Raw genomic sequence first — 16914 nt, forward strand, 5'->3', positions numbered from 1 at the left:
TTTACTTGGTATTGCACCTGCCTCACTAATGTAGATAATTCAGTTCAGGTAACATTTTAATAAGTCCCTTTGTGTTTCTCCCTGTCACTCTACCTTTTTTTTTCCCCCTCCCTCTTTATGCTTCATCCCAATTATGAAGCTAAATACACAACTATAATGTAGCAGTAGAATGTTACCTACCACTGGAACCTTGCCTTGCTTTCTCTGTGTCATTCTCTGATCTTGAGGCTTCAGGAGCAAGAGAAACCATTTTCTAAAAAAGCAGAAAGGTGTCTCTGGTGTGAAATGTTTTTGCCTTTGCAGGTCAATGCTCTTCTCAAAGAAGTACGATTGTCGATTTAACATAAGAATGTTAAATAAACATTTCCATAGACATATATCCAGTCTCTTTGACCTTGAGCAAGTAATTTATACCTCCCAGCTGATCTGCAAAAATGAGGAAACTAAAGCTCATTTAGCTGTCTCAAAGGGAGGCTTGTAAGGGAGAGTTAGATTAACTTGCAAAGCTCCCTCAAGAGGATTACTGAGTACATGTAATGCATGAGGCTGAACTACCTAGGCTACCTAGCTGCTGGGGGGACTTCTAAAGATGTGAAGTTCCAGTCGATCTAAACATTGAGGATACTCAGTAACAGATAAATTTGGCATGACAGAACAATTGTCCCACTTCTAATTATTCCACTAAGCATAGCCAAAAGCAAAATGCAGATCTAGAAGGAGACCCCTGGCTCTGCAGTGATAAAAAATAAACTGAAAATACATTAACAGTCATAACATTTTATTTTTATTAATTGTAAACAAACCTTGGTCAGTAATAGAGAAATTCTTTTAAACTGGCAGTATTCAATCCCTTTTTCCTGCTCAACAATTCAAAGCCCCTTGATAATTGCACTATTTATGACACAAGATAATTAATCAGGGTCAAAATTCCAGTTCTGCTGGTACAAGAAAGATCCCTATGATTCCAGGTTAAGAACATCAAACAAAAAACACTATATAAAGTGCATCAGGTACAGTGCAAAGAGGTCAGGAAGAAAGGCAGGTATGGAACTGACGGGTCTGCATGGCAAACTCCACTCTCAGTGGAGACCTGCAGCTGAAGGAACTCAGAACAGGTGGTGTTACAGCACTGCAGATCTGGATACCCACACACAGTAATATCTCCTCCCCATAATCAAAGATTTAAAAATGACTGAAGCCATAGGTAGTGTCACGTTTTAGGATTAGCCTCATGGCTTTAAGCTGGTGGAAAACTGCGTCAGTCTGGCCAAGGAAACAAAAGCTTTCATTAGTACTGCTCACTAATGAGATAATGCAAATCTGTGGTCAGGGGATTCTGAAAGCTATATGTGGTCATTTCAGCTCTAGTGAGCAGAGCACCTCCAAAGAGAGGTGTTTGTGTCAGCTCTTGAAACCCTAAAGAAGATGGACCAGATTATTTCCAACACCATGGAAGTCTGTTCTTTCATTACAGTGAGCTTTGGGATTGTGCAAAACTTTTACAGTTTGACAGTCTCAATTATTTGCTGTACTAAAACTATTTACAATTACATTACACTTCAGAAAACTGGTTGGTTTTTTGTTTGTAAACAACTTTTTAATGAGAAAGTGAATTAGTTTTCCTACTTTTTGTGCTGAAATACACGTAAACAGCAAACACAAACTCTTGTGGTAGTCATGTTTTGTTGGTTTTTTTTTTTTGAAGGTTCTACTACTTGTCTACCACATTTCTGCCAGTTTCTCATGTCCCAATACTAGTTGCAGAGAAGCAGCTACTTTTTTCAGCATTTCTGAACACAGATATTAGAAAAACACGCAAAACACGCCCCATCAATACAGGGCCTGTTCAGTTTGGTGTTCTATTGTACTTGACAGGGACAAATAATCCTGGGAATAAATAAATGCATCCCTATGTGACAGGGATACAGACCACCTGTTTAATTTTGCCATGGCTTGCTCTATCCTTATTCTCTGCTATACCTGATGAAAGACTGTGGAAGTTTACTGTCAACTATTCAGTCATAAAGCTGCATCACAATGATTTATTGGGTAATACCAGAGTAAGGAAAGAGGCACATGATTTTTCAACTATTTTAAAGGCTTATTTTCCCTTTGTACTCCCCTCTCAGGATATATGCCCTTTATAACTTCATTCATCTAGTTGGCACTAGCCCAAGTGCCACATCTATGGCACACATCTCACAGTGTGACTGGTAAGTACAAATCTGTCATAAAGAATCAATTCTTACTTTTTCAAACAAATTAAAAAAAAAACCTGGGTACATTGTACTAGTGAGGGGGATAAAAAAGAAGTAGCAATGATTTGTCTTTAAAAAAATCTCTGAGTGTTAGTCTTTGTAACAGAAGATCTCTCCAATCTTGAAAATTCTACAGGAAACATCACAAAAATTTTATACTCTAGGCTACGTCGAGTTGGTTAAAATTTTTCTGTCCTCTCTACATATGTTTTCTGGATTAAAAATAAAACACATATTATTAAGTTCAGTGCTTTTCAAAAAATATCAACCCTCCAAAAATTAAAAAACAACAAAACCCAGAAACTAAAGCCAGAAACAGAGGTGCTCTCTTCCATACATCTAAATCCCTGCTTGTTCAGTTTGAAACTGTCCCTCTCCCCCCATCAAAAAGAGAGCCAAAAAACACCCTGAGGTAGTGACTGTCAAAATACAGGACTGGCACTTGTAATTTAGTTCCCTTCCTTTCACCAGAGGCACATTAGCAGCATCCATCCATTTGCCACCGACATCAGGCAACAGAGTTCCATTTTACCTAGCGGCTGCTGAACCAGACACCTCGAAGCCTTCTCCTTCATCGGTACGATGGCGAACATCAGTTCCACGTTACTTCCTCGTGCCCTGGGGAAGCCGATTCCTCCCCTTGGGCTGGTGCACTGAGAGCCACTGGGCACAGATGGCCTTGACGACGTGGTCGCCGCTGCTCTCAGCCAGCTGCCGCACGTGCTGGACGAGCTGCACGGCCCGGCCCTTCTCCTGCCGCACCGACACCAGGTACGCCGAGCGCAGCTTGTTGCACAGCATGTACGCCTGGATCTGAAGCACCAGAGGCAGGCAGAGCTCGGTCAGAAAGCTGCAGCAAACTCACTGGACAAGCCCGAGCAAGGGCTCACAGGAAATACCCAGTTTAGAAGTGTGTCATATGAGGTAGTAGCACCACATTGCCAAACACAGCGTGGCAAGAAGCAGATCTCAGGGAAAAAAGATGGGCAAACAGGCGTATGTTATTAAGTTTGTGTCTTGTAGACACTCCTTTACTGTATGACCATGAAATTAGTATCAGGAGCCCAATCTCGTGCATTAATTACAGTATCCTCAGAGCAAAGTCTGAATCTGTCATTTTCTTCCACTGCTGGTTCTAGAACAACTCCCACCTTTCAGTGATAGATCTTACGGAAAAGCAGAATTAAAATCTGATTTTTCAATCTGCCTACAAAGTGAGTTAAGTGAGTTTGTCATTCAGGGCAGACAGAGGACTGTCACAAATCTTTAGATTTTATTCCCAGCTATGTCACTCAGGATCTACAACAATCTCCAAATGCTGAGTCACAGCCACTTCTATGAACAGACATCTACACTTCTCCATTGGCTAGGCTGGCTGGTATGAAAGCCAACAAAGAAATAAATTAGTTTAGGCTTCATTTCCTCTAAGAGAAAAAGTCTATCAGCAGCTGGAGAAGTTTCACCATTTAACTGTTGATCACCACAGAAACGGTATAATCCTCAAACAACAAGCTGAAGTGGTCATCATTAGCTGTCTGCCATTACTAGAAACTTATGGGCACCTGTGCAAAAAGTTGAATAGCAAAACCAACAAATCCACCAATATGCCTTTCTGAAATACTTTTCCTCTCACTCTAACAAAGCCCAGCCCTCACTCTGAGGGCTCACAGGGAACTTATAGGGATAGCCCCAATTGGTACCTGTATGTCACAGCTTTACAGTCACAAACACCACGGCTCTGAGGCATTCAAAGTGATTTCTACAATCTAGGAAGTAGCCTTCAAAATCTTATTTGCATGAGGATGAGAGAGAAGACAGTGAAAAAGATTCTGCAAGCTGCAGACCAAGGCTGGGCAATTTAGCTCTTGCTACTGTGTTTTTACTTACCTTGTTTTCATCACTGTCCATATCCTGAATCAGATTATCAAGATCCTGCATCCAAAGAAGGGAAAAGGTGTTCGCATTTAAAGTGGTAATAGTCTGCAAAATTTTACCCCATCAGAGATCAAACCCCTGTGGACAAGCAGAGCTGCTGAGATCACAGCAGCTGCTTAGACTGCCCCAACTGTGAGAGCTGCAGATGTAGAAAAAAAAAAAAAATTCCAAGTCTTCCCGTTACCTACAGGTTTTCCTGTCTGCCATCTCTGAGGGGTATCCCTAGAGAATACTATGTGTGTCTCATGGACATGGCTTGTGTTGCATGAAATGGATTTGTAGGTTAGCAGGAGTTACCCCATGGCCACCCTGACCCAAAGAGTGAACTGCATCTCCTAATCTAATTGACAGAACCAGCAGAACCAGAATCTTCTTCCTTCACTGGGATGGAAAAAAACCCCTGTGGTAGGCAAAGGGAATCACAAAATTGGTTCCTATGGAGGCAGCAGGTTCCTGCCTCCACACATGCTCTGTGTTAGCCACAGAAGCCTCACTGAAAGAAACACCTCTACTGCAATCAGCAGCATTTGACAGGATCTTGTGAAGGAAGTGTTCTGTCCCCACCATGGGTATCCATTCGGGAGGTGCGGGCTAGGACTGTGCTATAGCTACTTATGGTTTCCTCTCAGAGTATCTCATACAAGGCAAACCATGCACTCCCACCTTTATACAACTATGCCTGTTGTATGAAGCCAGAACATCCAAAGGACTCACTAAAAGAGCAGTAGAGGCACCAGACTTCCCTGTAGCCTGTATTGTCTATATCCTTTTTACTTCAAAAGGGACACAATGCAGGATAGAATTACCTCAGCAGGAATGTTTTTGAACTCATTTAGACAGTTTAGGATAATGTTATCCCCATCATTTTTTGCTGCCACTCCAGACTCATTGACACACTTCAAGAGCTGCTGGATCTCACTGTACTTCTGCTGCTTCATCAGCTGCTTAGCCACTTTGCTGTACACTTCTGTAGCCTCCAGCTGGAAGTCCTAGAGGTAGTTGGAACATCAGAGCAACATGGTCAATGTTCTCAGCATGTTTCCTCAGAGGGAGTCCACACAACGGAGAGTCTCTCCTAAGGACTAAAATACCACACCATGCTCCAAAAAGTCAAAGCTGTTTTGGGAGCCTGTAGTTTTCAACTCACCACTCCTCAGGGCTGACTTAAAGGTTTTTTATAACCAGACTTGTAAAAATCAATCCTGCTTAAGAACAAGAGTGCTGTTACCACCTTCTTTTCAGGAGTGGCAAAAAATCAGTTTAATTTCTTCAAGCAAAAATCTTTCCCAGATCCCTACCCACCTCTCCCTCACTCAGCATGTTCCCACTGTATTTCTCCAGCCCCCCCACCAGCAATTACCCTTTGGACCCCAAACAGGAGGTAATTGACCATAGCACACCAACCACATGAAGGAAGAGATAATGAAAGCTGTGAACTGATCCTGCAACGAGTAAGTTGAAAAAAAAAAAAAAAAAGCATGGAAATGGAAGTGATAGGCAGATGAACTCACTGCTCCATTTTTACTGGAGGTAATGGGTACTGCTGCTTAGAAGTGCTATTTTTCTAAGGCTCTCCATCTCCCTACAAACAGGAGTTCAGCCTTGTACATCCTGACCTGAAAGAAGGAGCAGGGCCTGCCACATCCATAAATGCTCCTTCAGTGTTCCACCTCTGTGCCCTGCTCTGCTGTCTGGGACTATATGGATGAGAAACACTCAGAAGACTTTGGAGGCTCATGAGCTATGCCGACTGATAATCACTCAACTTCTACCCAGACATGAGGAATGAGAGGTCCCCAGCGAGAGTTAATTAATTAATTTTGCTCTCACATCAGGAGAATAGAAGAGAGAGCCCTGGCCTTATTTATTCACTGTCTTTGCATGACTGTCACGAACTGCAGAGAGCTACCACAGGAGAGGTGCCATCTGCGACTGTGGTTTGCCAGAGTTAAGATACTGAACAAGGTGCAAGGCAAAGGAAAAGCTGTACTTCATTCCTTTGTAGGACTCAATTACTCTGAAAATGTCCTACTGAAACAGCATATTAATTTCTTTACCAAGCTTACACAAACACATGGTGTAAGACTTAAACATGTGACTATTCTCTCAATAAGTTTTTATTTTGGGGGGATTAAAATACATTTGGGGAAAAAAACCCTTTTATTTAAATAATTGCTGCTTTCAGGAGTTACTTTGTAATAATATTGCTTGTTATATCAAGTTTTTCCTTACCTGGAGAACTCTAAATGCAATCCCAAACCCCTCCTCAATGTTTTTGCCTTCCAATATGACCTGAAAAGAGAGGCATAGACAAGTCTGGGAATGCACATTCCTTTTTCATTATGTACAGTTAAATAATATTAATGCAAATCCAGATTTTGCCCAGAGGCCAAAAGAAAACAAGAGAAAACAGCACCATCCCAAGAAGTACAGCAAATTACAGTGTCTACTGTCACACACTGCTTCCCTGAGGGACATTAGGTGATTTACAGATAGAGATGAGCCAAAGCTAACAATGATTAGAATTATAGCACTATATGCCTTGCTTCTGAACATAATTGGATGCACAGTCAAAAGGAATATTACTATTTGTATTTTGGATGCTCTGCCTCTGAAAATTTGAACTTTGAGGAGATGAGCTCCAAGTTCTCACACGTTCTCTGCTACTTTGAGGAAAAACATGAATTTTTGATAAATGATGGGTTGAATTCGTGCATAAATAATCTGCCCATAAAAATACAAGAAACTGCTCCAACCATCAAATGCTTCGATATGCATTACAAGTTAGTATTGTTGATGAAAAATATGAATGAGCTGTGTTTAAAATAGCAGTTAGTACCTTGCAAGCAACATCCATTTTCATGTTATTGTTTCCAAAGAGTGTGGGCAAGGAGGAATCTGTCATTTGAGAGGCTCCTGAGCTCTCACATTGATGCAAGAACTTTGTTACTTCCATCTGCAGATCAACTGTATTGATGTGCCTAGACAGTGAAAAAAATCTGACTTTATTTTGTAATAGAGAAAGTGTCAATTATTATTTATATGAACTAATTTCTTCAATACCTTTCAAAAGAAGACATATTTATAAACAATTATTTTAGTTTTAGCAGCAATATTACTTTTCAGATATGTGCACTTAACATGCATCACGAGCTGAAGTTGTGCAATTTTTCACATTGTTTCAAGGAAGTGAGCCAGAGAAACAGGATCCCCAAATAAATATCTGTTCCTGCTTTTTCACCTCATCACACACACCCCCTCCAGGTGTAAGTTAACAGTCTAGCCTTAAAAAAGAAAGAAAAAAGCCCCTAAGAAAACCAAGATCTAAAACCCCAAGTACAAGAGAGATCTGTCTGAATTTACACTTTGACTTTTGAATACAGGAATCCAGTTATCTCTGGCACCTATAGCTTGTACATAGTGTAGTGTTTTGAGTAGACAGTGAAGCACTACAGTAGACAGTGAAGCACTACAAAGCTGCTTGCACTTCTGGGAGAGGAAAGGAAGAGAAAAAGAAACAACTTGTAGACTGATGTATAATTTTCCCTGCAGTGTAGGGTTCCTGTTTGTTTCTTAAAGTACAGGAGGGTAGTCTGATACAGATACATTTTTTGGTAGAAACAACTCCCTGGTTTGGATTGTTGGGGGAAAAAGTGATGGGAATCCTACACTTGTAACTACACAAAAGCAGATTTGGGTCAGGGACAACAATAAGTGTTAGCTAAACTAATAAAACCCCTGAAGTCTAAAGCCTGAATTTCACCTCTCCTAAAACTTAGCTTCTTGTTTATAGATACCTTGACACATCTGTAGCAGACATTTTCTTCCGAAAAGTGAATGCCATTTTTTTCCTTCCTGAACTTCTTGAGACCTCCTGCAGATAGACTTTGAGATGGTCCTTGATCTTTAGAAGCCATGCCTGTTTTCCTCCAAGTTCAGTGTACGACTTTGCTCCATGAGTGAAAAATCTAATGCAGGTCATTGCAGCACGGACGTGATCCTGGAAGAAATGCACTCACCACTAAGACGGAGCACAGAACACCACCTTCAGTAATCACTGCCTGCACTAAAGGGCTCACCCAACGCAGGCAATACTTTGTTTTCTTTAATACAATGTGCCAGATCCATGACATGGATCAGGTCAGATTTACTAAGGCTCAGGCCTTTCTATGTTTTCTAAGAGTGTAAAAAGGCAAAAATATACTTGTCCAACATGCAGGTCTAGACCAAAGTAAATAACCAAAAGTCTGACAGTATTCAGCATTTCATTGATAGAGTTGGCACTGTCCCTCAACTTACCTTCATGAACTGTTGCAGTTCATACAGAATATGGTAATAGTTCTTTCTTTGCAAGTATTTGCAGGCTGCAATCAAGTAGACTCCCCAGCTTTCCAATCCTGGATCAATGGTTTCCAGCAAGTTCTCCAACATATGCAGTTTTCCACTTTCATAACTTGGAATGAAGATCCCTTCAATAAACACTTCTGATGGAGATTCCTACACAAACAGAAAATAGCTTGAAGCAAAGACACTGTAGCTTATTTTCCTTATGCAATATAAAGGCACATTAAGTGACAGAGATCATAAAATTAAGAAATAATTTAGACTGGAAGGGATTTCTGGGAGTTATTTTGTTCAAAACCCCACTCAAAGAATGACTTCCAAGTTAGGTCCTGCTGCTCTGGACCTGTCCAGTCAAGTTCTGAGCATGAAAAAGCAGAGTAATTCAACAATCTCCCTGTGGCTCTGCTCCCGTGTCTAAATACATATGCATCGAAAAAAACCCAAACCAAACCCCAAACCTTTTTCTTTATATCCAGTTGGAATTTCCCTTGCTCCCAATTGTGTTCGCTCTCTCTTACCCTTTAACTGCATATATAAGATAAGCATGGCTCTATTTTCACTGTTATCACCCACCTGGTAGCTGAAAACAGCACACAGATTTCCTCTTGCTTTTTCTCCCAGCAGGAAAAACCTAGCTCTATCACTCTCCTCAAGTATCAGGTGTTTCAGGCCCCTGGACACTTTGGTGGCCTTCAATTAGACTTGCTTCACTTTGACAGTGTGTTTTGCACTTGGGAACCCAGGACAGAGCACAGCTGTTCAGATGAAACCTTGCAAGTAGTGACCTGAGGGGGTAATTTCCTGCCCTTGACCTCTTGACTGTGATCTTGCAAATGTAGCCTCACATGTTTCTTTCCCCAGTAACATTAATATGTTAATACTGTTAATATTGAGCCACCAGAAATGTTCTAAGGCTTGATATGAAATTTTCGAATTCTTTTTGTATCTGAGAGTAAGTTACAAGTGATAAAGTCTGTACACATAAAATGTATCCGAACAACCAACTGCAAAATGTTTAGTCAGAAGCTTAGTACCTTACAGCTTTGAGGGAACAAACCTTCCTCTCTGGTTTGTATGATTACTACCAGTTCCTTGTCCAAAACTTCCACATCAAATTGTCTGTCTAGAGTATTTTCCAAGTCTGCTACTTTAGAGGTGAAATTATATCACCTATATTGCAAAAAATGCACAACTTTTCTTTAGAAGTAGATTTAAACTAATGTAAAGAATACATTTTAAAAGGTAATTCAATATGCAGATGACTCTACGAGCTTAAAACGACTGATGGTACAATGAGAAAGCAGAGTGGATAAGGCAACTTAATTTTCTTTTAACAAACCTCTTAAGTAGATAAAGATAATGGAAGTTGGTGTTTCAAGTTGTACAGTCTCAGAGTTATTTCAAATAATAAAAAATAATCAGTAATTCAAATACAAGCACAGCAACTTAGAAAAGAAAACAAAGAAAACACCACATTCTCACATCCAGTGAGATATAATGGATTCACATTTCTGAAGAAGCATCCTTAATGTCTTAGTAAGAACCTGGAATAATTTCTAGATTTGATTGTAGTTTAGCACCAGTAGAACTGTTTACTCCAGAGATACTTAAGTCCTCTTAGATGAGGCAGTTTCCTTAAGGGAGAGCTGGAAACCACGTTTTGGGTTCCCTCCACCTCTGTTCTCGTATTCACTTATCTTCCAAATAGTTACAGAAGTGAAACATAGGTGATCTGATTCAACAAATAATACCATGAGAAAGAGGCACAGGGATAGAAAGTAGTGTCTAATGTTATCTGCATACTGGAATTCAACATTTTCCTTCTTTCTTCTGAACTCTATGACAACAGTCCCAGATTCTCAACTTTACAGAAAAAAAGACAAAATGCTGTTGATGCAGGACCTCTATAAAAGAACCAAAACTGTACATTCTCCTCTCTAGATCTGTAAAGACCAATGTTGTTGTTCTGTCTCACTAAATTCCTGTCAGTCACTGGATAGTTTGTATAAGGGCATTTGAGGACCTCAGCAAACTTGCAGAAAACCACTCAAACACCACAGGATCCTCATTTCTGTTTCTCAAATTTCAGTTTCAGTGATGAAAATTGAATGACTCACCTTATTTAACAAGTGAAGCAGTGCTTCTCTCATACAGTCATGCCTCATGTAAAAGCTTATTATTGCCAGATTAGTGCCATAACTATGTAAATAGAACAAGCACTCCTGATAATAGCTGTTGTGTTGAATCTTCCCCTCACACATCATCTCCAGAGACAGACTTCTTGTTCTCAGTGTTGCTTCGAGTTCCCTCAATGTGGCAAAGTAATCATCATCCTGCCATTAACACAGAGAACCAATGATAGGTGATCAGCAAGAGAAAAAAACCTTTTTTTTTTTTCAGATAGGTCTTGTCACTCAGCCCTGAAGCATTTCTGTTACTGTTGTTTTTAAAATAGGCATTGCTTCAGAAGGGTGAGAATCCAGCAAAGACTTTTATAAACACTAGCCTGGAACACTGCTATCACCAGATGTGCTGACTGTTGCTTTACCCAGCACAACTGTTTCCAAGGACAGTTAGGCGGCTTACTTTAAGAAAATTCCAGTGTCAACAGCTACTTCAACAATCCAGTTCAAAGAGGCATTTTTATTCTCCTAAAATATGTACTTGCATCATCACGATTCTGCAGTTATTTAGTACAAAAAGTAATTGTTTGGTACCTAATCAGAATTCCAAACCATTTAATAGTGGTTTTTGATGAGAGGAGTTGGAAAGCATTTGAAAGTCTTTGAATTTCTATAAAGTTACCAGAGTTTCAGTAGAAAAATTGCATCACTGCAATATCACAAAATACTGCTGCGATTGAGTTTAGCTTCCTTAGACTGTAGTAACAGTACATTATCCAGTACAGCCTCTTTTCCCTCCACAAAGTATATCCCAAATTGCTACAAAATCCTGTGATCTGGTTCTCAGGCACCACTTCAATGTGATGAAACAGCTAACAAATTTCTCAACAGTATTCAGTTGGCTATACACAATCATGACAAAGAAGGAAAATAAACACCCTAATATCTGCTACTGTAACATGCATCACTTTAAGCTGTGTACTAAACCATCACTATTTGGCTTTGCCATAGCCCCTCAGAGCAGACAGAGAAGATTCTTACTGTGATGAGTACTGGCTTCACTGTGGACTCCAGGTACTGTACCACATCCTGGACCAGCCTTGAACCATGATTCAGCTGGTTTAGATCGATGGGTGGCTTTAAACATCGGTTAAACTTCTCTCTTGCTGAAGTTAAATTTCCAGCTTTAAGGCAAGCCATGCCCCAGGCATGCCATGCTCCACCTGGATCCAATCCAGATTTTGTAGAAACCTAAATTCAAAATAAATTGTTAATATTACAATACAGTCCCAGTACAGCAAATAGGAAAAATGGCTTATCACACAGTCTGTGATTCTGACCTTTCCTGTCCTAGAGCACATTAAAAACAAACAACTAAAAAGCCACATGAAAAACCTGTGCTGATTATTTCCATTTTACTGGCACAAAAGGCCAACTACCAAAACACCCATGATCACCAAATGTGGAAGTATTTTTTATTGTATAGGTTTAAACTACTGTTTATCTAGGAAATTTCAGTTTGTGAGTTCTAAACCAGACCAGACATTTTCACATCTGCTTTTCTAAAGCAGATGATTTTTACAGAGCAGAATTCATCGGATTTGTGGTTTTAAAAAAGGCAACAGAAGATGCTTCATGAACTGCCAAGATATTTTTAATTTCATACAACTTTGCTGATAAAATTTATTCCTGATTTTCTTTAGTAGACCTAAAGCTATTTTAGCTGCTTTTAAACAAGAGCTATTTCTATTCAAATAGGTCATCTATTCTTGCTGTTTATTACTGGTTAAGAAATCTTAATACTATTTGTAGTATCATAACCCCATAAAACCCATTTAACAAAGTGCAACGCCATAAAAGAGAGGCATACAAAATTCTGGGAGCAAGATTAATGATGATAAACCACATCAAATGAGCTCTGATGTATAGGTTCACCAACATTGCTGATTTCCAAGTAAATGGCTGGGAAAGGTGCCTTACCAATGTCTGCTGTCAGATTACAGACAAATAGAATCTAACATTTAAGCTTCAGATAAAGTCCTGCCACAAAGGGTGTCTCACCCCTTCTACTCTATTTAATGACTTCCTCGCAGTTAGTCCATTCCAATCTTAACTGCACCAGGAAACAAGGCTGCTTATCCTTCCCTTCTGCAGCCTGCTCCACAGCAGGACTTTTCCATCTCAGAAATGTTTTCCAGTGTTCAGAAGATTATTTCTTCCATGTTAAGAAACTTAACCTCAGTTTGTAACTGCTTAAACATTGCCTATTTCACACATCACATCCATCTGAATTCAGAAGGGAGGAAAACAAAAGCCACTACAGAAGAATTAACACTGACACCCCTCCACTGGCATTACCTCGATAGCGAGTTGATAGTACTCTGCTTCCAAAAGCTGATTTCTCAATCTTGTTACTGCTGCTGGGAGAAGGATCTGATCCAAAGATGGCACTGGACGGTAGGCAGCAGCAACCAAAATATTCAGTACATCCACTTTGCTGATGTAGCTAGAGGTTAAACAAATACAGAAGCTTTCACTATTACCATACATTAAAGAACTTTACATCATAGACAACTCTCAGGACAGTGGTTTCCAATCACTAGTACACCAGGCCTCTCTATCCATCCTACCATCCCTGTCAGAGTATTTGTCATTGTTTGGGGTTTCTTTGCCATGTGCAGCGTAACGTGCTGACTGAAGACACCAGCTATATCTTACCAAATCAAAACAGTACACGTGAAATTTATATATCACAACTGCTCCCTCAAGCTCTGTAGGACAAAACATTTGTAAGATGGAACAAGTGTAAAATGTTCATTCTCAGGAAGCATGGGTTTAAAATCCTGTATTAAAATACAGATTGAAAGCAGATACATAATATCAGAAGTAAAATATGTACGTATCTTTGTGAATAATTTCCAAGTTAGAGAATTCTCTCAATATTTTTTAAGTAGTTACATTACTTGAACTTCTCTATTTGAACTTCCACATTATTCCTGCATTATTAACTTCTCATTTAAACTGGTCCACAGTACAAACACAAAACCACCCTTCCACCTCCACTCCTCAATGAAAAAAGATAATGCTCTTGACAGTACCAAAATACATCCTAGTGAATATCTGATTAAGTCACCTGTCACAGAGTGCTAGGTCCTGGCTCCTTCCAGCTTTTACAAACATCATTTTAGCACTGAAGAGCAATTGTTTCATGATGTCCATGAGGAGTCCAGCATCCACCTCAGGATTAGTGAGCCCTTGGGACAACTTGCAGCAGTGTTCTATCAGCTGGTGGCCACACACTATGCTGTCACTGTGCAGGCTAAGGATGGCAATACACAAGGAAGAGCTGGGAGCCTGACAATTTGAGGAAAGACAGACAAATATAGGTATTGAGGTAGTTCTTCAGTGAACTGCTTATAGTAGACTCTCTCCCAACCTCACCTGTTCATAATAAAATTCCCTGCGTACAATTTCATTCTCCTCTTCATTCAGGGAAAAAATCCATTCAAGATCAGTTGCCTTGGGTATTCGTACCACTGTGGAATATTCATTATTAGAAGTTTCTACAGCAAAAAAGAAAACACCCTGTAAAATCATTGCAACAAGAAGCAACAAACCCAGCTACGAACACATAATGCAGAACATTCCTATCTCTCAAAAACCAGTCAACTATAAATCCTCTCATTGTGCCAGTTCCTGCCAGCATCACATGTCCAGCATAGAAACATTTCCTTCCCTCAGCAGGCTGCCACATTGTACCTAAACTTACTGTCACTATTACTAAAAACTAGTTCTAGTAACATATTTTCAAATGAGTTTTTAACTCTTATGCAACTGGGCATGAAGCACAGCTGCATTCCCTCCTTATCCTTCTCTCAGGAAATTTATTAAAAATTTCCGAGCTGGAAGGGACTGGAAATATGAGTGTTTCAGCTCAAAGGGGAAAATAAAGAAACAGTTGAAAAAGAAAGGGTAAATTGACTTAATCACCTCTATTTTCTTTTCAGAATTCAGGTGATTTGACCATAGAGTCCATGAGCTTTAAGCCAAAAGATTTGAAGACCTAACTCCTAATGTTAAAATTTCTTTAAAAATAGTAATGCAGAAAATTGGAGTTCTTATCAAATGATTCAAGAAATATAATATCTGTGAAAAGTAGTTTTCTTTCCTCCGGATTAAGGAAATACTTGTAACCTAGAATAGTTGTAAATCAAATACTGTCTGTCATCTGTGTGTAGCTGAGAATGCACAAGCCCTCTGATTGATGCTCAAGTTTGTAACTGTGGTTCAAAAAAAAAAAAAAAAAGGCCAATCTCACAATGCCAAGAAATGGAGAAAAATGACAATTTGCTACTCTTTCCCGTGATCAGCTCCCTCTGGGGAAAAAAAATTTAGAAAGTCTCAAAATGTACTCATTTAGAGTTCACATCCCTTTTCAGGGTGTTGAGTAACTCTAAAACTGTAGCGTAAATTTCAAAAAAACCCAAAGCAACCAAACCAAACCCCAACATCCCCCCTGCACGTTTCCAAGTCGAACTGGAAACTGAACTAGTAAAAATAAACTAGGCTAGGAAATATTGGATAAGTCTTCTTCACAGTTCCACCATATGTTAGAAAAGAAAAATAAAACTCTTTCTCTCTTAAATCCGAGGATTTCCATGCTGTTCTTATCCATTCTTATTGAATGGATCACATAGGTCCAGCGATGTGCAGTAACACTAAACAAAAGCTACACTTCAGCTATTTCAGTCTTGAAACAAAGGTAGCAGTAAAGCAAACTTCCATCAACAGCAGGGGAAAAAACTCTCAAATAGCCCACCATACTTAAAAAAAGGAACAAACAAGGAAAAACATTCTTATTTGCTTTCTTATTACACAAATGCAAATTTTGCACCATATTTCACATTACTGTTATAAGCACTTCAAATAACTTTGTTTTGTTCTGACAGAATTTCACATCATTGTAGGAACACTTTGCAGAATCACCCAAAACACCAAATCCACTAAATACCTCCTGAGGAAAAATGGCAGAGAAAAAGTCAATTAAATGTTGCTATTTTTCCTGAAACTTAAGATATTAGATTTGGAAACTGAGGCACCAAAATGCAACTACTATTTTCACACAATCAACACAGGAGATGGAACTCAGGACACAACCAGACCCATGACAGGGGCCTCATCCTGTGTTACCTCCAGGCAGCATAAAACACCACAGGGATATAAAACACCATAGCACACTGCAGTGGTACTCAGAATTATATTGTCATGGTTTATAAAAAGAGGATCCCTCAGCACTGCTTTGTAGTGAGCTAATTAATCCTACTCACACCACTGCCTCTGTTTCCAGAATGAAAAGTGGCTTTTCCAACTGCGTTTCAGTTCCTTTCTATAACACCCATCCAATACATTCAATATTGGCTCAGATATCTCTCCTAAGTCTCAATTTCCATTCACAGAAGCTTGAAATACTCAATTTCAGCCTGCACACGCAAAACCTATCAGTGATACTCTGTAACTGAAGTCTTGATCACCCTTTAGTTGCAACTACGTGTATCAGCTTCCACTATCTAACTGTTAATCAGGCACTTTTAAAAACGGAGGTTTAACATTACTCCAGTCCTTACCTTCCTCTTGGTCCTGATCTTTTTTTCTGCTGTAATAAAATAACAGAAAGAACCATCATGCCTACTCCAGCACACAGGGGAAAACATGGCTTTATAGCAGACATCAATACGGCTACCCTCCTCAGAAGTTGTGTAAAAATCCAACACCTATCCCTATCTGTCCTTTTCAACACACTGCCCTGCCCCTAATCCCTTCTGTTTGGAAATCTAAGATTCTCCCTTTGTATTGTTGTACTTCAACTGACCTTCTGCAGGAAAAGCAAAGTTGCATACATCATAAAAAAGCAGACACTGAGAACAAGAACTGCCCAGTATCAGGACATGTCAGAGCCAAAATGAAATCTTTGGTATGCAAGTCTCCGTCCTTAAGATTTAGTTGGGTTTGATATACAAATGGAGTGAGTATAAAAAATCCCAGACAATTAATTAAAACCTGGCAGATGGCATTCAAGCACAGAGTTGAGCTTTGCTGGCCTAATCTGGCAATGTAAGCAGCCATTCTGACACAAACTGTCCAGCTGCACATCACTGCCTGTTTTTTCACAGGTTCCTCTTCATATCTGCACAGAATTGTTCTTTTCCTAGGAAGCCTACTGATATTGCCCATAGTGTATACTACTATCTGCAGGC

General features: G+C 39.6%; 1 protein-coding gene across 1 annotated transcript in view; it reads right to left on the reverse strand.

Annotated features, from left to right (window-relative positions):
- Nucleotides 1-761: 761 nt before the first annotated feature.
- Nucleotides 762-16914, reverse strand: part of ZFYVE26 (zinc finger FYVE-type containing 26) — a 48027-nt gene continuing 31874 nt past the window's right edge. The window contains exons 29-41 of the mRNA XM_066321383.1: nt 16285-16313; nt 14102-14223; nt 13794-14014; nt 13019-13166; nt 11702-11911; nt 10655-10870; nt 8493-8690; nt 7991-8193; nt 7033-7174; nt 6426-6485; nt 5000-5182; nt 4146-4190; nt 762-3071 (exon numbers count right to left, since the gene is read on the reverse strand). Of these exons, the coding sequence (XP_066177480.1) occupies nt 2862-3071; nt 4146-4190; nt 5000-5182; nt 6426-6485; nt 7033-7174; nt 7991-8193; nt 8493-8690; nt 10655-10870; nt 11702-11911; nt 13019-13166; nt 13794-14014; nt 14102-14223; nt 16285-16313 (1987 nt within the window). The 3' untranslated portion in view covers nt 762-2861. The remainder of the gene's footprint in view (nt 3072-4145; nt 4191-4999; nt 5183-6425; nt 6486-7032; nt 7175-7990; nt 8194-8492; nt 8691-10654; nt 10871-11701; nt 11912-13018; nt 13167-13793; nt 14015-14101; nt 14224-16284; nt 16314-16914) is intronic.

The sequence above is a fragment of the Sylvia atricapilla genome, chromosome 6 (assembly GCF_009819655.1).
Source record: "Sylvia atricapilla isolate bSylAtr1 chromosome 6, bSylAtr1.pri, whole genome shotgun sequence".
NCBI classification, from domain to species: Eukaryota; Metazoa; Chordata; class Aves; order Passeriformes; family Sylviidae; genus Sylvia; species Sylvia atricapilla.